Source organism: Lytechinus variegatus, chromosome 14 (assembly GCF_018143015.1).
Source record: "Lytechinus variegatus isolate NC3 chromosome 14, Lvar_3.0, whole genome shotgun sequence".
NCBI classification, from domain to species: Eukaryota; Metazoa; Echinodermata; class Echinoidea; order Temnopleuroida; family Toxopneustidae; genus Lytechinus; species Lytechinus variegatus.
In genome coordinates, this window is record NC_054753.1 from 10,161,448 (window position 1) to 10,187,433 (window position 25,986).

The following is a 25,986-nucleotide window of genomic DNA, read 5'->3' on the forward strand; positions in this document are numbered from 1 at the left end:
TCGATTATATTACATTCTTAGTAGGCCTACATGTAATCTTACGTGAGATTTCATGAAGTTGCGTCCAGTTTCCATGAGCTTTGTCGTAGAGGGGGTAAATATGCAGAGTTCCGTTGTCTGTCGACTGCGTTCCCTGGAGGACGAACGCCACATAATCACCACAAGTCTCGATATCGTTGCAAGTCGTCTGCACAGCAATACGGTCTAGTATAGTGGGCGTGGTCACATCCGACCAATCAGTGATGTGGATATAGCTATCGCCTATCATGTTCGAGGAAAAATTGTATATTTGAAACCAACTTTTAGATAAGAGCAAAAGGTCTGACTCGCAAAATGACTATTCTAATCATAAATATTACATACATGTTATTAAATGATATACATTACAATAGAAATTTTTATTATTAAAACTTTTTTACTATTTAAAACGATTTTAAAGAATCTTTAAAATATAAAAAAAAATATCTGATGTTCTTTTATATTAGATACATAAAACATGTATTAAGGGCAACCTAAAATTGCATAGTTCCCCAGCAGGTACTAGGTTTTCCTCATTTTTAATATACCCTTTCTTGTATACCTCTCTTAGTTCTCTTTACTTTTCTGTTTTGCTCTCTTCTAAGCGCCTTGAGCATTTAATCAAAGAGACGCTCTATAAATCAAATGTATTATTATTATTATATACATTATTATTATATGAATATGCTCTTTTATTCTTTAAATGATACGAATTTTGATCTGAAATTTCGAAAATTTGACCGAAAATTGGGTTTGAGCCGGTACGTAAAATCACTGACGAAACTTTGTACGGCATCAGTTTTGTCTTTTTATGAAGTGTAACGATACCAACTTTAAAATGCTACGACTGACGGCGTTGTTTCTTTTTATTCGAATCAATCACCCAGGATGAACCTCCCCTTGAACACTGACCTAAATGCGCAATAATTACCGTAATTTTAATCGGAAGTCATCTGCCCTTGATCTTGTAGAGTCATTCCCAAACCGGAAGAATGACCATGAACATACATGTGTAGAAAAGTAATTGTTTGTTTTGTTTTGACGACTAATGATTAGGGTTTATTTTCCTTTAAATCTATGTCTATAAATAACTACAATGCCTGAACACAGTTGTGATGTGGGGGTGAATATAGATGACATATCTGCATTAGACACAGTTAATAGTCAAACGCTTAAAACTACAACAAAAATAAATTAATCCTCTCTTACATTGGTCTGAATTTCAGGTGGTATTTAGACAACTGTTTCAAAGTTATGGATAGCTAATTGTGACACAAGTATTTATCAGTACAGGTTCTATTGATAAGCTCATTACTCATTCATGATTGTCTGGAAATAATAAATCAATTTTCTTCGCCATATTATAAAAGAAAGCACAGTAAACAAGAGAAACATGGAATAAAATCACAATTTTGATATTTTGGACTGCATGATTTTAGCACAGATTTAGACCATTGTCTACGTTAAACCCGACTTTAGAATGCGGGCCAATGTAAAGGACATACTAATTGAACTTTAAGTATAAGATTAACAGAAAGCAGTGTCTATATTTGAACTCTTAAACTGACGAGGGTGACTTGGTTGAATATACAGACACAATGTCAATAATATCTAGACGAGAGTGTAGCTAAACAAGACCCCATAAATTCATAATTATTTCTTTAAGGTACTTATGCGCAGAAAATTCTGGAACAGTCAAAGGTCAATTGGTCTTTCTTTTATCGTTTTCTGACTTGCTTAATGCATTGATCAATAATATTTTATCTCTTTTTTCCAATACATTTCGAACATTAACCTGAGAATGGAATCCGAAGTACGATTAGTTGTAGAGCGTAATAGCAATATCAAATATCAACTCACCGAAAGGCTCAAAAACTTTATATTCCTAACAATAAAATACGAAAGAATGAGAAGGTAACAGCATGGCTTCCTTTAATGACATCATACATGTATCTACCGGGATGCACAAATAACCGTTTTGTGAATTAGCGAAAAATTCAAGTGTCATAACTTTCTTATTATTCGTTAAATTTAGAAGAAATTTTCAGCGTGATTTCAGCTCGATTTTTGTTATCTCTCTCTTTTCAGTTAAACCAACTTTGTGGCCTTTCCGTTATTATTAAAGGACAAGTCCACCCCAACAAAAACTTGATTTGAATAAAAAGAGAAAAATTAAGCAAGCATAACACTGAAAATTTCATCAAAATCGGATGTAAAATAAGAAAGTTATTGCATTTTAAAGTTTCGCTTATTTTCAACAAAATAGTTATATGAACGAGCCAGTTACATCCAAATGAGAGAGTTGATGACATCACTCACTCACTATTTCTTTTGTATTTTATTATATGAAATATGAAATATTTTCATTTTCTCATCATTGTCATGTGAAATGAAGTTTCATTCCTCCCTGAACACGTTGAATTCCATTATTTTAACATTATGTGCTTCAGGCAATGATGTCTCAATCATCAAATTCGTAAAAATTGAAATATTGTATAATTCAAACAAAAAACAAAGAAATAGTGAGTGAGTGACGTCATCGTCTCTCATTTGGATGTAACTGGCTCGTTTATATAATTATGTTGAAAATAAGCGAAACTTTGAAATGTCATAACTTTCTTATTTTACATCCGATTTTGATGAAATTTTCAGCATGTGCTTGTCTGATTTTTCTCTATCGATTTAAATCAACATTTTCTGAGGTGGACTTGACCTTTAACGGAGCCGGAAGAAGCATTGGAATGAAATGCGATGGGGAAGAAGAATATTATTGTGAAAATATTTTACCTGCTGAATAAGCAATTTTGTTGTTAGTATCATATCCAGTCTGCTCCACTGCAGCAACATCAATACCGAAGAGGCCTTGATCGCCATTGTAATTGTATGGCAAGTAGATGTTGGAGATTGGTCGAATGGTCACCACAGCAGAAACAACTGGAAGGAAGACTATCAAAGCGGCGACACACGCACATACTCTTCGCAACATTTTGGTGATGGTAGTTTCTAACTGATGTTACTCTAAACCATGCGATGAACAATATAGAAGAACAATTGTTCACTTTTTAGGATTGGCTAAATATAATGATTATTGATATATTTCAGTAATAGCATGTGCGTACAACTAGAGCCGGCATTATTAAGTTCAGTCCACATTAACGCCAAATTGCATAAAGATGGAGCAAAGATTGAACATCAGAATGAGAGAGCGGGGAAGATAGTTTGTTTGCTAGCACGACACTGCCCATAAAAATGCATGTGGAGGCCATGTGAGTCTAATACCTGAATATTGATGAGACAGAATTTATACAACGGATTGTGATTAGTCGTTTTTTTTTCATTAAAGCGTTTGATCTACAACGTACTCGCTAAACAAACTGGTTGGATAATAATAAGATATTAAAAAAAAACGAAGAGCTTGATACAGTACTATGATGGGCTATGACATTTGTCATGTTTGTGGAGCGTATCAAATACCTAATCACGATGGTCTTAAAAAGATTTACGGCTCATTATGTTTTTCTAAATTTTTCAGGGATTTTATGCACTTCGTATATTCGGTTCGGTGTAAAAATGGCAGAGGTAATAATGTCGGAGTTAATAATGGCAGAGGTAAAAACGGCAGAGGTAAAAATGACAGAGGTAAAAATGACAGGGTCAAAAATGGCAGAGCTAAAATGGCAGAGGTCATAATGACGGAGGTAAAAATGGTAGAGGTAAAAAAGGCAGAGATAAAAATGGCAGAGGTAATGATGGCAGAGGTAAATTGACTGTTTGACAGTAGAAAGAGTATTAATTCCTAAGTTTTCGAGTGTGCTCGCTCAACCATGAAAGTGTGTGATGATAAAAATGATGGGTGATAAGAACATCACCAAATATAAGTTACATTTAAAACCGAATTTGCCCCCATTGTCCACATTATAACCCCTCAAAATGAGTCTGTGACATTTGAAAATGGCCCTTTCCTCTCTTTGAGGCGTGCTCACTGATCCATAGATAAACAATCGATTTCATTATGCATAGAATTCTACACATTGGTTGATAAAATGATACTGTTTAAAACAGCTTTGAAAAAAGTTTCACCATATTGAATGAGGGGTTACTTATTCTCAAACATATGCACCCATACTCCCACAGTGCACACAATGTGTATGAGAAAGGAATTCAACATTTTAACAAAATTGAAATATTTGTTTCATAGACGGTTTTTGTTATTTCTGCCAATAGTTTTCTCATGAAACTTCGCAAATGGATTCAGAGTCACACTATCCAAAAGGCGCTCACACCAAAATAATAATTCGATATGGCATAGAGTGTGGCTAAGGTCTAACTTTCATCTCATTTACACAATATTCTAATATTGTGTGCTCACTGAAGCATTAAACATCGGGATTTTCATAAAAAATCACATCAAATTAACTATGCAAGGAGGTTTATGACAGATATCCACAATTAGCAATTGCATTTTTTCCAATAACGTAAAAAAGAGCCAGTTACATTCCACATGTTTATTCAAGCGTGGATATTTAATTAAACGCCTTTGAATCATTGAAACATGTTAATTAGTCATGAACATCACGAAAAAGGTTGAGAAAGGATAACTTCAGTTACCAAATTAAAACATACATGTTATACTTGCCAATGTTATTTAAAAATCTGATTTTTTTGTTTTCATTGAATGTTCATTGAGCCATAAAATAATGAATATTGTTAATTGATTGATTTTATTCGTCAAGAATATCACAAGAGATTACAATGAAATTGAAGAATACCTTGACAGGATAGCCCATGAAAGCCGAAAGGCTTATTCCCAATGGGGTCCTATAGTTAGTATAAAACATAACATATTGTAACAAAACTGGAATATGTAAAAAAGATAATAAAATACATACATGTTACATCAGTCAAATAATATGAAAACATCTGAAGCAAACAACAATCCTCCTAATATGTGAAACCATAGGCGGCGGAAGCGGGGGGGACGTTTCCCCCCCTAAATTTTAGGTGGGGGGACGGTCCCCCCCTAAATTTTTTTTTGATAACTTTTTTTTTTTTTTTTTTTTTTTTTTTTTTTTTGCTTCTCAAAAATTTTTGGGTCGCTTGTCATATTTTTTTACATGTGTCCATCCCAAAATTTCAGGTGGACACCCCCTAAATTTATTGGCTTCCGCCGCCAGTGTGTGAAACAAGATTATATTTTAACATGCCCTAATGTATACATTATCTAAAATAGTAGAAACCAACAGTACAAAATGTGTGATTTTTAATGGTAATATTGCTCCCGAGTAGCTTCCAGTTTTAGGTGCTTCTTTAATGCACTCTTAAACTGAGAAAATATTTTAACTGCTTTTACTTTATTGGGAAGAGCATTCCAAGATTGGATGCCATTAAAATAAAAAGTGTTCCCTATATGTCCTTCACGTTTTGGCAATATAAAATTGAAATTACTATTTCGAGTACCGTACCTATGGATATTTGATACACGTTACTTTACGACTCGTCCCCTCGATCATTTTCATCGAAAGAAATGTGTAAAATTACAATATGTCCGTAACATTCCCTAATAGGGGAGCTTATAAAATTACCAACTTGCTCATGTAAAAATATATTAAAAACTTCCAGTGGTTCGGAAATTATGGATGTTTGTTTAAGGGGGGACTTACTTCATTTGTTGTGTATGTAAATCCGTATACTATACGGATTTAATGCAGGACATTATGTGAAAATACCCAGAACCGACTCTTCAAGATATGGAAGATAATTTATTTTTTTTAGTGTATGACAAGTTTCCCTGTGGAGGGGAAACAAATTGAAAAAAAAAAAGTTTACCTTTTAATAAAAAAGCAAAAAATAACTCAACTAAATTTTCTCGTTTATTTGTTCGGAATTCAATATCGTAAAATTCATTATTTGCCTGAAGTGCATGTCACGGTTACGCATTTCATCATTATTATCATTATTTCTTCATCGGCCTAACAATGCTTTTACGAATTCGGTGGAGGTGTACCGTGAGGGATATTTAAAAAAAGGGACAGATGTTATTCTTCTATTCAATTTATCAGAAGCAATATTAAACTGCACCGTTTGCATTCATTTTTTTTTGTATTATTATAACATTCCTTTTTGTCTGGCTGGTTCTTTTTATCCAAATATTTGCAAGATTTACCGATATAATCAAGTAGACAGACACATAGCCCAAATGTGACCCAGAAAAATTGTTAAGGGCAAATTATTTTGGTTGATTTGTGTTCTTGATAGTTTTGAAGTAAATTTAGCTGGGTTGCTTTTTTGGCAAACTTGGGCATTTTTCATTAGCATAATTAGCATGATCTAGTAATTAGAATACGTCTTTTATGTAATATGCTACTAGATCTTAATCATGAAAGATTGAAAACATAAATGATGCGTAATTGGCTTAATGAGTTAATCATTATACAGTATACAGTGCGTCCCAGAAAAACGAAACCGAGATTGAGGGATAATTTATCATAATTTAATCACAAAAACAAAAGACAAATGACCTACCGATGTAAAGCTTAGAATCTCTTCTTTTATCTGATATTACTTAGATTATACCTCATTCACGCATAAGTGAGGAAAAATAATTTGTAGAAAGGATACCAAAAACTCAATTGGCGGGAGTATCTGAATTTCAAAAAGAAAATCACATGCCTAAAAAGTTCAATATAAATTCTTTTAACCTTAATAGACCAGTTCGTAGTTACTTCATGGGCAATTTTGGTCAAATTACCTTTCATTTCTTTCATCATGATAGGCAGATTTCAAAGCAAGATATTACGTAAGCTTGCCTTACAAAGCAGGATGAAGAAATTGAATAGACCAGGTGACTAGAATAGCACACCAATGAACACTTAATGAAGGTATTTGTTGCATTCCTACTTTGAATGCATATCTTAGCATGTTGCACAATGTACTTGACAAACTGTGAAATACCAGTCGTTCCTGGAAGCATTGTTGTTTTTTGTGGATGTAAATGAAAACGACAATTCAAAAGAATATATGAATAATCAAGACATCAAAGTTGGTGCTTATCTCATTAGATTTTAAAGCATCATGTCACTTTAGTACAAATGACCTTCTTCTAATCATGCGTAGAATCTTTTGATCATGCGCAGAAAGGAACTACGAACTGGCTTATTACAAAAAATGGTCAAGAAGTAAAAAAGTTATGTTCCCTCGAAACAATGCATGTTTTCACCGGTTTCCCACAGAAGCTATCGCATGGTTAACAAAAGACTAAATGCATGGCTGATCGTCAACAAAACGGAGTGTCGAGTGAGTTTAAACAATAGCCTGTGAAACCTCTTCATTTTATGAAATTATTGAAATTAAAGCCTAATTTCAAATAACCAGAACTTTGTTATTTCTTGACCATTTTCTGTAATTGAGGTATCAAATTAAAGAGCAGATATTGAACTTTTTGAAAGTGTGGTTTTCTTTTTGAAACCAATATACAGCCCACCAAATGACTTTTGGTATCCCCTCTACAAATTGTTTTTGCTCACTCATGTGTGAATGAGAAATAATCTAAGCTTTACAATGGTAGGTCATTTTTTCTATTGTATTTGTGATTAAGTTATGATAAATCATGGATAAATCTTGGTTTCGTTTTTTGTTGTGGGACGCACTGTATAGACCCTTTGCTGAATGTATATACAGAAAACAGTCAAAACACTAAATCATCGATAATACATCAGATCAGAACTCAAAGTTTCATGATAGTCTTCGAGTCAGAGCATTGTTTTCTTCTAAAGATAAAGATTAACTTCTGTGGAATTATTAGCACACCGTAAATTGACTGTTTGCAGTAATTTTGAGAAAGGAATTCTCAGTTATAATAAAAACAACACTTATTTACCCAGGGTAGCCACTCTCAGATGTAAGCTGTTCTTCCAGCGGGCCCTGCATATATTGGTATTACCCTTCTGTGTTCTCATACGTCGAACGCCTGACAAGAAGGCAGAAGGTCCCATTTTTAAAGTCTTTGGTATGACTCGGCCGGATCGAACCCATGACCTCCCGTCCATGAGGCGGGCGCTTTACCACCGATGCACCATGTCCGGTTGATCCTCAAGATCATCAACCTGTTCTATAAAGAACGTTTTTCAACCCATGGATTTCTTAAATTAACTGTTTTTCATCATCAACTTCGTCTTCACGGACATTTCAACTCACTACAGTGACTGTAATTCATTGCGTTTCAACATCAATTTCATCATCGCCAGCATTTCGGACTTATATACGTATTTGATACAGGAAATAATTTGGGAATGCTCAGAACCGACTCTTCAATATATGTAAGATAATTTTAGTTTTTAATGTGTGATCAGTTTACCTGAAAATCAAAAAAGGGCAAAAAAAATACCAAAAGTTTCTCTGTTACTTGTTCGGTTTACCGATTATCGTAACATTCATTATTTGCCTGAAGTGCATGTCACGGTTAGGCATTTCATCATAATATTTCTTCATCGGCCTAACAATGATTTTTATGAATTCGTTGGAGGTGTACCGTGTTGGATGCTACAAATAAATCAAAGGACCGATTTTTTTCATTCAATTTATCAGAAGCAAAATTAAACTGCACCGTTCTCATTCATGTTTTATTATAGCATTCCTTTCTGTCTGGCTGGCTCTTTTGATCTAAAGCTAGTTTGCCAGGTTTACAGATATAATCCGGTAAACAGCCACATACCCCATATGCGACCTAGAAAAGTTGTTAAGGGCAAAGTCATTTGGTTGATTTTTGTTCTAGATGGTTTTGAAGTAAATTTAACCTGCTTGCCACATTGGCAACCTTGGGCAATTTTTTTTAATTAGCATAATGTAGCATGCTACTACATCTTAAACCTGAAAGACAGAAAACATAAAATGATGCCAACTTCTTAAGGTTTCCATGGCGAAAAGAATAGTGTAGTAGAAGACGATAAGAACACACTTGTCGAAACGTCGAGATTTTCCTTTTAAGCAAATGATAGTAATCACCACAATAAACATAATTTGCGTAATGTGTCAATTAATATGGGCCTATAATTATTGTGCGCAAAATATAAGTTTCTTCATCCCTGTATTGTCTAGAAATTCTAAAAGCATGAACATAAAGTTCTTCTGATTACATTGGTTAAAAGGTAATAAGTTTTACAGATGAACACCTCGTAAAAAACCTTTAAAAATGCTGCATCATTGATTTTTCTATGCTTTCTATATGATACAACGAAAATATCTAATTGAAAATTAACTGTAACAAATGTAATTAGGGCATTTTAAAAAATGGTTAAAAGGAAAGGTAGTGTCATAATTTCAATTATCACAGGAAACATTACAAGAGCTGTATTATCCAGGTTTTCAGGCTTCCTAGATAATACTGTGACAAATAAATCTATATACAACATAAGAAGTAAGTCCCCCCTAAATCAAATTGCTGTAACTTTTGAACGGAATTAGTTTGAGATATGACATTTCATTTGACATTTTCTGAACTCATTAAGCAACTCCTGGGGGAAAATGAGATCGATCGGTGGAGTCATGCATGAGTGATTAAAGATTGAATTAAAAATGACCATTTTTAAAAGTCACAAGAGTCGTTTTTCAGTTTGTTCAAATACAAAGTTGGGAAAAAGTTGTTTTTCATGTGAATTTTTTGGTGTTATGCTGTTTTACTGTCCATCATTCAACCACTTCAGACCAGATTTTGATATCATATGTTCATGGTTGAGTGAGCAAAATGTATTGCAGGGGCTGCGGAAGCGGGGGGGGGGTGGGCTTCAGCCCCAACTTTTTTCCAAAAGAATGTACAAAAATGTAAAAATGACCATGCGGTTTTGATTTTTTTTGCATGATCAGCCCCCCCCCCCCTCACTTTTGGCTCAGTCTCCCACTTTGAAAACCGTTCCGCGGCCCCTGAATTGTGACGTATCATCATAGGGGTTTACGGTAGTATCCTCTACAACTTGTTAGATCATGTTAAAATTTGAAAATTTTAGTGGCTCCCCCTATTATAGGCCCCTCCCCCATTTTAAAATTCTGGATCCACCACTGATTTGTCCATAAATTCAACTGATCCTGAGAAATTGTGAGGAAAAGATTACATTTATGCAGTATAAAGAGTATTTATTCCTAAGTTTTCGATTGTGCTCGCTCAACCGTGAAAATGTTTAAAATTCGGAAAGTGTGTGGTGATAGAAATGATGGTTGATAAAAACAACAGCAATTAAAGTCACATTTGAAACCGAATTTGCCCCAAATAATCACTTTATTATCCTTTAAAATGTGTCTGTGACATTGAAGATACCAATTTTCCCACTTTGATGCGTGCTCACTCATCCATAAATGAACAAATCGATTTTATTTTTGCACACAATTTTGCCCATAGGTTGATAAACATTACTGCCAAACGACATTGCTAAAGACAGCCTTGAAAAAAAGTTCCACCATATTGAATAAGGGGTTACTTATTCGTAAACATATGCACCCATAATGTACACAAATAAATGAGAGAAGAAGTCAAAATTTTGAAATGAGGGTTTGTTTCATGGACGGTTTTTGTTACTTCTGCTAACAGTTATTTCATGAAACTTCGCACATGGCTTCAGAGTAGCACTATCCAAAAGGTGCGCACACCAAAATAACAATTCGATAGGGCACAGAGTGGGGCCAAGGCCTTGAACTTTCTTCTCATTTGCATAATTTTCGAGTATTGTGTGTTCACTGATGCATTAAACATCGGGATTTTCACAAAAATCAGATCAAATGAACTATGCAAGTAGGTTTGTGACAGATATCCGTAGTTACAAATTGCATTTTTTCCAATAACGTAAAAAAGAGCTTATCACATTCCGCATGTTCATTCAAGCGTGAATGTTTAATTAAATGCCTTTGAATCATTGAAGCATGTTAATTGGTCATAAACACAACGAAAAAGTTGAGAAAAGATCATTTTCAGGTACCAAAATGAAACAATACTTGCCTATGATATTTGAAAATCGTATTTTTTATTTTTAATAAATGTTCATTGAACCGTGAAACGATGAATACTGTTGCAGAAACTCTTCCCAAAAATAACTGTCATCATATTCGATCATTTTTATTGATAGAAACGTGTAAAATAACCAATTATAGCAAATTTTGACTTGTGTTTATTCAACCATGAAATTTAGCCAAAAAAGTTGTGTCGTCCTTTAGAAAGTACCTTTTATAAGCCTTCTGACTATTTTTTGTGATGAGAATGTGGAATAAGTTCCAATGAAATGGAATCAAAGTCATGATATTTGGCTCGTGACTTTTGAAAAGTGACATTTTTGCCTTCTGACGGTGCTCACTCAAGCATGACGTAAGATACGTCCATAACATTTACTCATAGGGTAGCTTATAAAATTACCTACATGCTCATGTAAAAATATATTAAAAACTCGCATTGGTTTGGAAATTATTGATGTTTGTTTAAGGGGGGACTTACTTTTTTTGTTGTGTATATAATGTAAACATATTTATTATATATTATGTCAATTACGATAATGAATTAGATTAGACAGTAAAATTGGTGTGATAAATTAATTCTTTACCACAGAAAATCTATTATTCATTTTCTTGGGTTTACTCAGTAAAATAGTGACAAAGAAATCTTGATATTGCACACATATGTGTGCAATTTTATTTCCGGTGTGTTGGCTCAGTTGGTACAGCGTCCGTCTCACAACCGGGAGGTCGGGGGTTCAACACCGGCCGCGTCAGACCAAAAGACGTTAAAAGATGGGAGTTGCTGCTACCCTGTTTGGCGTTCAACGATTAAAGGGATAGAGCCTCGTCGATCTGGCGCTGCACAGTGGCTGCCGGGCCCACGATCAATTGGGCAAAGCAAATTTTCGGAGTATTTCATTTCATGTCTATTTCGAACAATAAATTATGGATTTTCAGATAGTATGGATTTTCATATGCCTAATTGGCGCGTTATATTGTGGTAATTATGTTTATTATGATGAATACATGGATTACAATGCAAGATAAGTGTCATAAGTGAATTCCTCGTCATGGAAAACTTTAGAAGAACTGTATCATTAATGTTTTCTGGCTTTCCGGATAATACAGTGACAAAGAAATCTGCTTCAGCGTATTGCACACACAAAAATATTAATTAGTGCATGATGGTAATTATATCAATTACGGTGGTTGAGTTAACTGAAAAGGAAAACCAGTGTTATAAATGAAGTCATTGTCATATTAAATCTTATAATACCTGTATAATAAATGTTTAAAGGTTTTGTGAATATACAGTGCGTATCAAAAAAAGTTTACACTTTGAAAAAGCCCTGAGAATGAAAAAATATACAACATGTAGGTAATTTTTTGCACATATATTCCTGGGATTGGGTCTCATCTATCATATGAAAGTAAACGTTTTGACAGAATGTTACACTTGAGTAAGTACTGTCCATTTTTGTAAAGCTCGCAGAAATCTGTTTGCGCAGAAATGCCCGTTTTCACGCTGTGTCGAGGGGAAAGGGCGAAATCAAACTTATCCTGCGAAACATTTCTCATACATTTCCCTTGCACTATTAGTCAATTGAAATAAAACGTATACATTAAAGCATTTTAGAACAATTTTGCCACCAAAATTGAAATTTCAACACTTATTAAGCACAACCTTTACCCTTTTTGTGCCAGCTGGATCTGAGGGCATAACTAAATCTGACCAAAAGTTTATATCAGACATCTCCAGCATTAGTTTCACTAAGTTTGTATCATTTAATGTGGGTTTATATTTCATTTTTCATTTAATACTTGCTTCTCCAGACTTTTCCCAGCCTTGACAGTGATAAACAAAATGGAAATCAAGCCTAAGCCATTTCATGTGGATCACAGCCCACTGCAAAGCAAATACCATCACGATGGTCTTGGTGTGAGGGGGAGGGGTGGGGGCAATGCACTCTTCGAAGTGTTTTGGGCCATGTAACAAGTTAAAAAAGATAAAGATATCTTCAAATCAATTTTATTAGCTAAGTTCAACGTGTTTTTCATGATTAAGGTCTACTTGCTTAAATGGTCCTGTACCAATGTTAAAATATGGAAAAATCTTCAAGATATTACAAATGAATAATTTTACAGGATTTTTTGTAAGTGTAAACTTTTTTTTGATACGCACTGTATAATTACAAAGAAATATATATATTGCACATGCATATAATTTTGTTAATTGGTTAATCATTGCCATAAATAAATTCCTCGTCCTAGAAAACCATAGGGCTGTATTATCTATGTTAAGGTCTTTTCTGTATATCCATTTACAAAAGGGTATACACTTATGCTTATGCTCATTGTGCTAATTACGTGATTACAATGACTGCTTTACTTGAAATAAAAACTAAGATTATGATTGAATTCCTCGTCACAAGAAACTTAAGAAAAATGGTATTATTTGTGTTTTTAGTCATTTTGGTTTAAGATTTTTAGCATATTATATAAAAGTAAAGTAACTAATGATTATGCTAATTCAAAAAAAATGCCCAAGGTGGCAACCAAGTTAAATTTCCTTCAAAACCATCTAGAACACAAATCAACGAAAAAAAAACCTTGCCCTCAACAATTTTTCCAGGTCATGCACATGGGATATGGAGCTGTCTACTGAACTGTATCGGTAAAACTGGCAAAGTTTTGGATCAAAAGAACCAGCCAGACAGAAAAAACATGTATGAGAACGGTGTAGCTTCATTTTGCGTCTGACGAATTGAATGAAAAACACATATATCGTTTGATAAATTAGTTGGTTTAATTCTAAAAGCACTCACGGTACACCTCCAACGAATTCGTAAATAACTTTACCAGGTATGAAGGTTTTTACTGGACTAAAAAAAGGAGGAAGGTTAGACATGAGAGAGGTGGGGGACAAAGGGGGTTTGGGGAGGGGAAAATACATAGAGAATAATAGCCAATTTTTATAAAGCGCTTTTCCCAGAATGGCCCAAAGCGCGTTACAGCATATTATTACCCCGGTCATTGGATTCATTTCAATCAAGCACGAAAAGTGCACAATTTCCACTCCCTGGGGAGCATTAATTGCATTCATCGCCGCCACATTATGGCGCTGGCAAAATCAAACATACAATATCTTTTGCATCCTACCGGGTACCCATTTAGCACCTGGGTCGAGAGTGGCAAAGTGTGGATTAACGCCTTTCCAAAGGACGCTCGACCGCGGTGGGATTCGAACACACGACCCTCTGTTTACAAGGCGAGAGTCAGAACCACTACACCACGGCTCTTCCACAATAATAAAGATGTGAAAGCTAAAGGCTCCCCACATCTTACGACTGTTCGCGATCCGATTTTGGAACAAATCGCCGCGCATTTTGCTCATTTTCTGAAAATGTGAATGGAACATATCATTTTATTTGAGGTTAAAATTAATTGAAAGTATACTAATATAACCATTTTGTAAGATTGCACGCCTTTATTGTGGAGTAAATGCAAAATTAGATTCAAATTGTAGCTAATCGTACGACTGCTATGACGTCATTACGACTAGATATTAATTTGCTTTTATTTCTAAGAAGGATGATAGCATTATCACAGATTTGAACACAAGTATTCGTACGATGATTTCGAACATTACACAGTAAGATATTCCATGTCTCAATATAAGCATCAAATTCTTAATAATATTAATAATAATAGCGGCATATTTACTCAGGGTAGCCACTTCAGTTCCGAAGACTGTTCTCCCAGCGAGGCCTGCTACTATTACCCCGGCTTTTATAGCACGGCTACCTAGATCGGGCGCTCGAGCTTTTGAGGAATTTCTTCCTACCGGGTACCCATTCACCTCACCTGGGTAGAGTGCAGCACAATGTGGATAAATTTCTTGCTGAATGAAATTACGCCATGGATGGGATTCGAACCCACGACCCTCTGTATCAAAGTCCAAAAACCAATCCACTGGGCCACATTGGCGGCGGAAGACAAAAATTTTAGGAGGGGACAGCCAAAAATTTTTGACATGCAAAAAAAAAAAAAAAAAAAAAAGTTCTCAACCCAAAAATTTTAGGGGGGACGTAGGAAAATAAATTGACAATCAAAAAAAAAAAAAAGGTCATCGACAACAAATTAAGGGGGGAACGTCCCCCCCTCCTCAAATTTAGAGGGGAAACGTCCCCCCCCCCCCCGCTTCCGCCGCCTATGCTGGGCCACAACACTAGATAATTATTTTTTCCTTATTTGTATGTCGTCAATAAGCATTGATTCCCGGGCACTATATAGATTTGTAACTTATGAAAACTCAACAATGATCGTGTTTTGCCTTGTAAACCCATTTGGGGTCGATCGAGAGTCTGGTTCAGATTGTTTCAATAAAAGAAGACCCTGGACCTTTACCACTGCATCGAATATGATATTTAATATAAACGCCTTGATGATCATAATAACCCTTGGAAGCGGGGGTGGTTTTTGGTATTTTTTTACACCATAAGCAGCACCCCTGGAGATTAGGTTGTCATGCTCAAATGTAGAGATTTGACACAAATCTCGGTTATATTTTTCACCTCTGACATTTTGCTTTTGCCTTTACTACCTCTGCTACTTTTACCTCTGCCATTATTTTCTCTGCCATTTTTACCTCTGTCGTTTTAACCTGGCCCCGCACATTTCTATCATCATTTTTCTCCATGTGTCTACATGACGAATTAGCAACGTTACATCGTTGCGCAGTATTAGTTTTACTGAATAATTTTATTAAGTTTTAATGACACGATATCTAGGCCCCAATGGTGAATTCCACTTGGGTTCATTCAAAGGATAAAGACGATCTGTTTATTTATGATATTTCTTTTGTTTGTTATATTCGGGTGATAAATCATTTTTAAACTTTTTACAATCCATTATTCTTTCTTTGAGACAATTTGCAGTTAACAAATAAATTACGATCATAATAAATGGGCTTCAAAGTACAAATCGTTCAAACAATGAAATTTCGAAGATAGTTGCAATTACCAGTTTATCATAAACCTGTTGATATATATAGTACATACGATGCCTAAATAATATTTCACATTTTTCTTCCCTCTTTTGGCCACTATCATTATTTTAATCATGTAATTTAATATTAATGACTAATTTGTTTTGAGGGGTCCACGATTTACAAGCGCAGCTTTACAGTGGACCTCTCCATTTCCAGCATGTTATTTTTCAGCCACAAATATTCCATATTCCATATAAAGTTTCAAATGTATAATTTAGATGAATATATATATTGTGTTATATGTTTCTTTATTACATTTCAATTATTATAACTGTATTGAAGATAGATTTTGTCTACTGTTTTGTTGGAAATGAGAAAAAAATAAAACTGAAAACTGAAACTGATTAAAAGACTACATAAGTGATATTTTTAAGAAGCTTTACTTCTTCCCTCCAGTCTGATACACTGTAAAAACTGCGGTGTTAAAACTGACACCAATTGGTGTTAATAGAGGACCACACCTGATGTGTTAAAATTACACCCTAGAGATTAAAGATAACACCAGAGTGCAATTGTAACAACAAAAGGTGTTGTAATAACACCTATAGGTGTAAAACTAACACCACCAATTTAACACCAGTGTAAAATTACTGGTGTGATCCTCTAAGTACACCGGTTAACACCACAGTTTTTGCTGTGTATAACCTACAAAATAAAAAAAATCACAAGTGATTGAGCAAGAACGATTTGACTTTACGGTACAAGAAATAGTTATCACGATCATGCAGAGTTTAAAAGGTTCAAAAATACTAAGTCCATTTATGCCCTTTATTATGACTCTGTAATTCATGAAACGAATTCGTTTTCACTGGTTTCTTTCGAATGTGGCAAAAGGATCATAAATCTAAAGGGGCTGTATGTGGAGGGATCCCAGAAATGGACAAAGAAAACAGAAGCCTGAAAATAAAAACATTACCAATGATTACAGAGTGTTGAAACAAACTGAAAGTTATGAGGCAAGCTCTCCTGCCCTGAAAACTTCTTGGATTCGCGAAATAATTGAAATGTAAGCATTGCTTGAAACAGTTTTGTCTTTCCTCGGTCATTTAAGCAGATTAGATCGATAGGTTCAGAATTATTATTTCAAACAATGATTTTTTTTTCATATGTGTGAGGTGCATGATGAGCAGAAGTTGATATAGCCTATCAGGTTGAACCCCTCCCCATCACGCTTAATTTGGCGTTGCAAGAAAGTTGAATTGTAATTGAACTCAAATCAACTTTAAATTTGCATCTAATCAAATGATTTGTGTTAGAATTTCGTACTTATTTTAGAATTGGAAGTACATGAAGTCAGTCTCTACTCTCTAGCAATGCCCTATAAACGTGAATCTTGTGTTCATTCATTTAGGGGACAGAATGTGAAAAATATGAAAATCTAATTGAGCAGTAGGTAAATTGCACATTAACTGAACACCGCATGAAATGAGAGAGGAATGTTTGTGGGTCTCTTTATTTCTACTTTTCAAAATTTCCAGAGGGCGAAATGAAATGGTCACCGTTTTGAACCCATGACCTTTTTTAATTTATTTTTCATGTTATTTTTTTATTCATTTATTTTATTTTTCGCCTGTCAACATTTTCAGATTTGTGCCCCATAAAAAGCAGTCTGACTCTGGACATGCTGGATTCGCGCATGTCTTATTATATAAACTTTTGTCCATAAGGCTCGGCTTTCCTTAGGTATCCCTGACTTGATAACTTATCATTGAGTGTTTACATTGACATATGCATTACATAATCCAGGTAAAATGTCGTAAGAAGAGCTTGAAGCTGTATACGTGCGTGTAAGGCGGATGTGTCTGTATTATCGTGTTTGAATATGATCAGTGTGCTCGGTCACATCACCATGACCCACTCCAAACCGACCGATGGTGTGTGATCGGATATAACGTAATAGCTTTGATCGGTCTGGAGCCGGTTTGCCGGTGTGACTGTGACACAAATTCCATGCCAGAAAAGAGGCGGGAAAATAAAGGGAGGTGGAGAACTTAACAAGCCAAAATAAAATAGGATCAACCAGTTGATTAAGGAGAGATTCTAAGAAATATCCCGAAGAGATGATTGCATACCTTCTTTCTCTATTAAGCGTTCAAAACCTTATTATTAACAGCAATGTTAGTAAAATCATCCTTCAGCGCCGGATATTTGAGCGACTCTTAGCAAAACATATGGATACATGGAGAGATCGATTTTTCTTTGATACAACTTTGTACATCTGGTTTTTATTCAATACTGTAACATTATGCGTTGACAAACATGCTATCACTGAATTTAAAAAAAAATTGTCTTGTTAAGTAGAAAACAAAATGTAGCAATAAGACAATCCCATTCCAGTCCACTAATCATTAACCACGGTGTACCTAAAGGATCGATGCTCGGGCCCGTATTGTCTTTTATAAACAGCAATTGCATGGTGAAAGTGGCAAAGGGGGCTAGGAGTCATTAAATTGTACACTGCTACAACTTTATATTGTTAAATTCAAATAATAGTTCTCGTGTATAGTCATGAAAGAATCCACACAATCGTTCCGAAACTTCCGAAACATGATTAAAAACGAGTACAAAGACCCATTCAGATTTTATAAGGACTCTTTTAAACGCACAGATGACATCGGTTGAAATGATTTATAGTACGGTCTACATCCAACATGTACTGTATTTCTTGTTAACCTATAAGAATTGCTGAAAATAGCATAATCTTTCTATGAACATGATAAATAATATTATGTAGTTATTTGATAGTGGCAATGTTATTAACTAACTTACCTATAATCACTTGACCGATGGCTTATGTCCTCACACTACAGTTGACTTCTTTGCATGCATGTTCAGATGGCATCTAATGGACGGACCGGAACTTCGGCTGTTAGTAACCGGTACCGATCGACGTCATTATCGAAACTCTGTCCGCGCATGCGCCGCTGATGCATTCGTGCCGGACTGATGTTTATTCGAAATTTAAGGAACATTTTACGGGGGAAGTACGGGGAATTTGGCACAAATGAATTCGAATAAAAATAGCAAACAGAAGAAACTGGGCGAACAAGTAGCAAAGGCTGTAGACGAAAATTCAAAGTGACAGTGGAATATGCATACGGGGGGCAGAGGAGTAAGGCACACAGCCAATTATCAAGGGTGGAAGCGAAATTGAGAAAGAAAGAAAGAAAGAAAGAAAGAAAGAAAGAATAAAGAGAACTGAAGAGAAGGACATAAACACATGATTCCATGCAGGCTATATACAAAACTGATTTTAAAGATAAATTCCAGTTGTGGTAACGATTTTAAAATGAGTTCGTACAGAATCCAATGAAATGACCACCAAAGTGTCTGTTTGTACGAATGAAAAATATGTGCCAAAGGGTTCTGGAAGAAATTGTGTAATAATTTGCTGAGAAATTAGCAAATAAGCACAGGATTCGGTCAAGCGTCGAACCGACATAATACACTGTCCTAGGTGCGATTATCTGTGTTGGTGATCTTCAGTGTGAACATTTTTCAGCGTAGATTTCAAGATTTCACAAATGTCAGTTTATGTAACTGTACCAGATCTATATCCTCGATGATATAGTAACAATTAAGCTTGGTTTCGCACACTTTCTCGTGAAATCAGTGTTTACTGCAACTACTTTCTTTTATCTTTAAGGGTTTCATTCCAAATTATGTCTACGATTCTTTCACTTCTTTCGCTCCTTCCTCCAATGAATGTTCATTTCCTTTTAGCATCTCAAGATTTCCGTCCTTTAGACCTATATGATGTTCTTGAAATAACTTATTTAAAGGTAGATGTCATTTTCATTAAGATATTTGCAGTTCTCCAGTTTTGCCGAGTCAGGGCGCACACCAGGGTAAGTGACTAAGCCTTTTCGATCTTCCTTTACTCGTTTGTGATGTGATTATTTTCAATATTTTGCTAGGTGAATATTTTCTATGAATTGAATGAAACACATTTATTGGAAAATAACATATTTTTGATGAAATTAATGAAATACATTAATTGAAAAATAATTTTTATAACCATAATCATGTCATCTTGCGTCGTTAAAAAGGTATTTAACGATTTTGAACCATGATGATTATCTTAATCCTGGGGGCTTGGGTTACAGTGAATCGTGGCCATGCTAATGTTACGCCACACTCTTAGAAAGGGGGTTCTTAGGGGGTTCTATGCTTGCCCCGTATTTGGAACCTTCAAGAATCCATAAAAGCCTCTAATTTACCTTAAACAACCTCTTTGAAAGCTTTTTAGGTTCTGTATAGACTAAGACTCTTGATCGCGTAAAGAACCTTTTAGGGGACCCTTTTTATCGAGGGTTCCAAGTTTAGGACAAAAAGGTTTCAATTCGCACCATAGTTTTTTGGGGGGTTTGAGAGTGCATAAATAGACCCTCCTGATGATTCTAGTAGTTTTCTGTATATTCAATTTCTTTTTTTTTATTTCTGGAAACATAGCATGAATATGTGTATGGTCTTCAACATTGTAGTTGAATGTATCTTATGGTACCGTAGAGGGCGACTTCCAGAATAGGTTTTTACTCGGTTGTTCCATAAAAAAAACCTGTCATATAATGCCGTTTTGTCAGCGTATCGTGCACAACGTAGAGGAAAGTTTTGGAAAACCGTATTGATGACATAAATAAACAATTTCTAAGCCCCGTATAAATCTCTAATTCATTGAGAAGACTCTAAAATTTAGAAACTTTGACAATACCGTTATGAAAACAGTTATACCTAGTTTATTATTTTATGTCAGATACTAAAAATGCTCAATACATCGAGTTTATTAACATAGTAAATTTGATAAAGTATGTCTGTTTCAAATTACCCAGACGATAATGTATCATTGGATCCATTCCAGGGGCGGCGAAAACAGGGGCAGGGGCCTTTACACCCCCCCCCCTCCCCCCCCCAAAAAAAAAAAATAAAACTTTTTTCAAAATGATATACCCTTTTGAAAGTAAAACATAATACATTCCAGGTTAGAAAATGACAAAATTTTGGTTCACGCTTTGCGCTCGCATCAATTATCGTTTACTTAACACAGCCCGAGCGTTGTTGGAGCGGTCGTGGAGCGGAGAGAACAAATTATCACCGCTCGCTACCGTTCACCATTTTCGATTTCGATTGTTTTTATTTTGTTTTCGATTTTTTTTCCCCAAATTGTGTGAGCGAAATTCGACCCTCTCTCCCTACCGCTCCACGACCGCTCCAATAACGCTCGGGCGGTGTGACCAGGCCTTAAGGTACTCATCCTGTTTCTGGTTACAAAAATGCTAAGAACGTCCAGTATGCTTTAAAGAATTGAACACAGCATGGACCTGAAAACAGGGAGCCAAAGATTTCACAACGGATGCGCAGCGCTCAGGAAGAGATCTTCTCTCCTCCCTTAGCGCTGCGCTCTTCCCCTTATTCATGCGCAGTAAGGCTAATTTTCCGAAATGAGAATACTCCATGTCCATGACTTAATGGATGAGAAATCAGGGGAGCATTTCATCATCCTTTTCGTTTGACAAGTTATCAGATCTGACAACTCGATGAATGAAAATACGATATAAAGTTTATAATATAGACAAATGATAATTCGACGAATAATAATACGATATAAAGGTCATATAAAGACAAATCACTGAAGTAATCAACAGGTGATTCTACGAATAATACTACGATATCATGGATATAAAAATCATATATAGACAAATTGTTGAAGCAGTACATTGTTAATTCGACAAATAATGATACGATATAAAGAAATCACTGAAGCAATAAGAATTGTTAATTTGACGAATAATACGATATAAAGATCATAATATATAGACAAATCACTGAAGCAGTGAACATTGTTAATGTGACCAATAACAATACGATATAAGTATAGACTAATTATTGAAGCGGTAAACATTGTTAATTCCACGAATAATACGATATAAAGATCATATAAACAAATTACTGAAGCAGTAAACATTCGTTAATTCGACTAATAATAATAATGCGATATATAGATCATTATATTGACAAGTCACTGAAGCAATGAACTTTGTTAATTCGACGAATAATAATTCGATATAAAGATCATATATAGACAAATCACTGAAGCAGTAAACATTTTTTATTCGACGAATAATATAAAGATCATATATAGACAAACTACTGAAGCAGTACTAATTCGACGAATAATAATACGATATAAAGATCATATATATAGACAAATCAATGAAGCAGTGAACATTTTTAATTCGACGAATAATAATGCGATATAAAGATCACATAAATTATAGACAAATTACTGAAGGAGTAAACACTGTTAATTCGACGAATAATCATACGATAGACAAATCACTGAACCAGTAAAAATTGTTAATGAACATCGATAATTCGATAAATAATACATTATAGATAACATAGATAAAATACTGAAGCAGTGAGCGTTGGTCATGTTGATAATTAGCGAAACGTCACAACAAGTAAGGTGTTTTTCTATTTTTAACGTCTTAATATAATATGTACATGTATAAAATCTTAATATATATAAGGACGCTTTGTAAAAATATTACCCAATAATGATTTTATGTACACACCGAATTCCTTTTGTAATATTAGATCATATACTGTATATTTCGATGTTCTGTATTACTCACTTTATCACGCATTTTTCACTATTGACATAATATAAGCGTAAACATACTACTTTTTTGTAGAATTTGAGAAAACTTGTTAAAAAAATCTAATTCATTTCCTAAACAAATTTATTTTTGCTTATTAAATGTTGTATATAGAATAGAATATGTATTTACATAAGAATAATAAGAAACGTGTTAAATTTAATTGTCAATATATACATTAGATAAGCAAGCTCATATGTGAAAAATTATACATACAGTGAAAGCTTTGCCGTATATGTTTTTGTATACTTTGTAAAGACATTATGTAAACATAAGATCATAAATCTTATTTTCATGCTTCAAATAATATTTTCTATCACGCACAAAATCATTACACAGAAGACTGTTGAAATATTTTAAATACTTTACTGTACTGTACTTTATTGCACTTAAGAAAATTAAGCTAGCATTGTGCATAAGAGGGTTTTTTTTCCATTCCACAACTTAATACATTAATTGAGAACAAAACCTATTTCTTAGCCAACAATGGCGGGCGCCTGTTATTGTTGAATCCAAAGGCGAATGCTAGACAAGTAGAAAGTAGGAGCAAGGTTTTTATCCAACTGAAGAAAACCGTATTTGCAGTTTGCTTAACGTTTGCCTTTGTTTGAGCTCGCATTTCCTTTTGATATCAAGGTGCCACGCGCGCAAAAATTTCTCCATAGACTCGTGTGGTAAAATAAGCGTGAAATTAGAGGGTTGAATGTTTACTACCATTGGATAGGATATATATCTGACATTCCATATCTGACCAGAAAATGGTATTGTAGCCAGTTCGTTTTAAAAACAAATCACCATTTAAGAAGATAACTATGACGGGATCAAATTTATTTACTGAAATAGTAAAATAGCCTTAATTCTTCCACCAGTCAAAAAATATTTCCAAAGTCATTGATATATCTTCCCAATTTGGGCACAGGAATTTCAGTAGTTACCATCCCTAGAACTTGTAGAATCAGTGTTAGATTTCCAATCATATTTATACACTTTTGTCAATCAGCAATTTTAAATTGAAAAAAAATCGAATGTATTGGGTCGAACGAATATCTTTTGCCTTCCTGTTTTAATTAGGTTCGTGGCAGCAACACAAGCTGCAAAGCTGCAAACAGATTAGATTAGTGAAATAATAAACATTAAAACATTATCTATTAATAACTCTGGCTGCACAAAGTGTTGACGTCCTCTATGTTCGTTGGTAGTCACGTTAATGCGATCTTAACCGAAAACATGTGTGAAAGTTAAACCTGATGAACACTTTTATCAAGCATCTGCTTATTTCAGTGGTTATCGATTTCAGCAATAGTTCTTCAAAATGCGAGGAAAAACGATTAAGCATTTGGCCTACTATAAAAACAAAATCATGCCAACGAGGTAAAATATAACATTTTGATGTTACTTTAGATTTCACTTCCATCCCCATGAAAATGTTAATTTGTTCATTAACAGGTCTAGATTAGTAAACATATTAGTAAACAGATTGCTTATGTCATGTATATTTTAAACAATTAACACTGATACTAATAAAAGTCATTTGAAAAAAATCGCATTAAAATTGTTATTTTTGTTAGTCCATAATTTCATTAATGTGATATAATTTATTACATGTGATTCAAAGATTATACGCATCGGTGTATTAATTTGTTAGGTAATATAATAAAAAGTGGGTATATATCAAGTGGGTATTTTGGTATCAACATACGCTGCTAAAATCGTCCGGATGCGTATTCTTCCACTTCTCTAAGCTTGTTGAGCCGTGTCAGTCTTTCCGGGCGTGCTCGGAGTTTCCTGATCAAATATCGGGGCTCTGTTGGCCGACTGGCAGGTTATCATCTGCTTCACAGCCACACGAAACTCTTTAAAGCGTGCCGCATAGATAATAGGATTCAAACAGGAGTTAAAGAACCCCATGGTATTGGTTATGTAGTACCAACTGGTACCTCGAAATGACCGTGGTAACACGCCAAAACTGAATAAAATAAACGCTGTTTGGCTTGGACTCCAGCAGATGATGTAGATCGTAATGACAATTGCCATGGTTTTGACGACGCGACGTCTGGCTTTGGTGTGGAACGTCGATTCATCATCTTTCCTAAAGAGAAGCGATTGGTGGTAAAGCTTTCTGGCAATAATGACCTGGGTCACCAACATGGTGGTTGTCGGAAAGACCAGGCGGATTACAAACAAGAAGGCACCCGATATGTAGAAGCCCTCGGGGATGGGATGGTTCAGGACGCAACGACCGGAAGTGCCATCCACCTTGAAGATGAAATATACAAATATGCTGCAGAGGATTGTGACGACCCAGATGAGAACAATGGCTACGGAAATCCTGCGGCGAGTGACGGCACGTTTGAAATATATAGGATAGATAATAGCTATGTATCGTTCGATGGAAATGGCCACTAACGTGTAGATTGAACCAAGGACGAAGAACCACATCAGGCCGTTCAAAGACAGAACCCTGCAGTAGAACTCGCCAAGGAATGTAGAGGGAAATGTGGCCGCTTGAGGAACCGGGAGAATCACAACGGATGTCAGGAAGTCAGCTACGGCCAGTGCACTCACCAAGGTATCCGTTGAACGACTCTTCTTTCTCCGCTGGAAGAGGACCAGTATCACAAGGCCGTTACCGAGGATACCGGCAATGGCGGAAACCAGCTGCATTATGGTCCACCATGACCACGTGACAGGGTACCAGGACCAACCAATGGCCCGATCGCCCATGGTATCGATCAGTGCAGATTCTGCTTCCATGGTAGTCATCATCTCTGTTATTAAGGTCAGTGTTCCATCCGACAAGGTAGAATCTGAGGGTATACTGTGATCATATTGGTAGACGTTGCCATCAGTTGAGGGAAACATTGTTGCACCTTGTGTGGAATCGTTGAATGTTGTGAAGGTGTCTCTTCCACTGGCCTCGAATGAACTAATTCCGCTCAGAAGGATGAGCCCGGGTATCCACATGATGTGCCTCATATTGACGTATTCCCTTCACATCGGAGGCTATCCTGCAAATTAATGTTTTTATTTAAAAAAAAATGAAAGTGAAACTGAATTCCTGAGTCTCCTTGCATAATGGAAGAGTCACCTGAATATTTTCCCTAACGTTGATTTTAATATCATTTATATGAAGTCGAACACATCTTGATGAAAAAAAAACCACATGAACATGATATAGGTTGTCTTGTGATTAATTTGTACAAATGAATTAAGATACACAGATCAGGATGTAACTGTATACATCACCTTTATTTCCGAGCCTTTGGCTAGGAGCCGTTATATTTTATC

The 25,986-nt window shown here is 35.2% G+C and overlaps 2 protein-coding genes across 2 annotated transcripts in view; both read right to left on the reverse strand.

The window, feature by feature from the left end:
• The window catches only part of LOC121427682 (mesenchyme-specific cell surface glycoprotein-like), a 42,605-nt gene extending 23,706 nt beyond the window's left edge, over positions 1–18,899 (reverse strand). The window contains exons 1-3 of the mRNA XM_041624202.1: positions 18,809–18,899; positions 2,806–3,036; positions 43–261 (exon numbers count right to left, since the gene is read on the reverse strand). Of these exons, the coding sequence (XP_041480136.1) occupies positions 43–261; positions 2,806–3,004 (418 nt within the window). The 5' untranslated portion in view covers positions 3,005–3,036; positions 18,809–18,899. The remainder of the gene's footprint in view (positions 1–42; positions 262–2,805; positions 3,037–18,808) is intronic.
• A 2,329-nt stretch (positions 18,900–21,228) lies between these two features.
• LOC121427181 (dopamine receptor 4-like) lies at positions 21,229–25,702 on the reverse strand. The gene has a single exon (XM_041623447.1). It carries the CDS (start codon positions 25,672–25,674, stop codon positions 24,436–24,438), a length of 1,239 nt encoding a protein of 412 aa, XP_041479381.1. The 5' UTR covers positions 25,675–25,702; the 3' UTR covers positions 21,229–24,435.
• Positions 25,703–25,986: the final 284 nt, after the last annotated feature.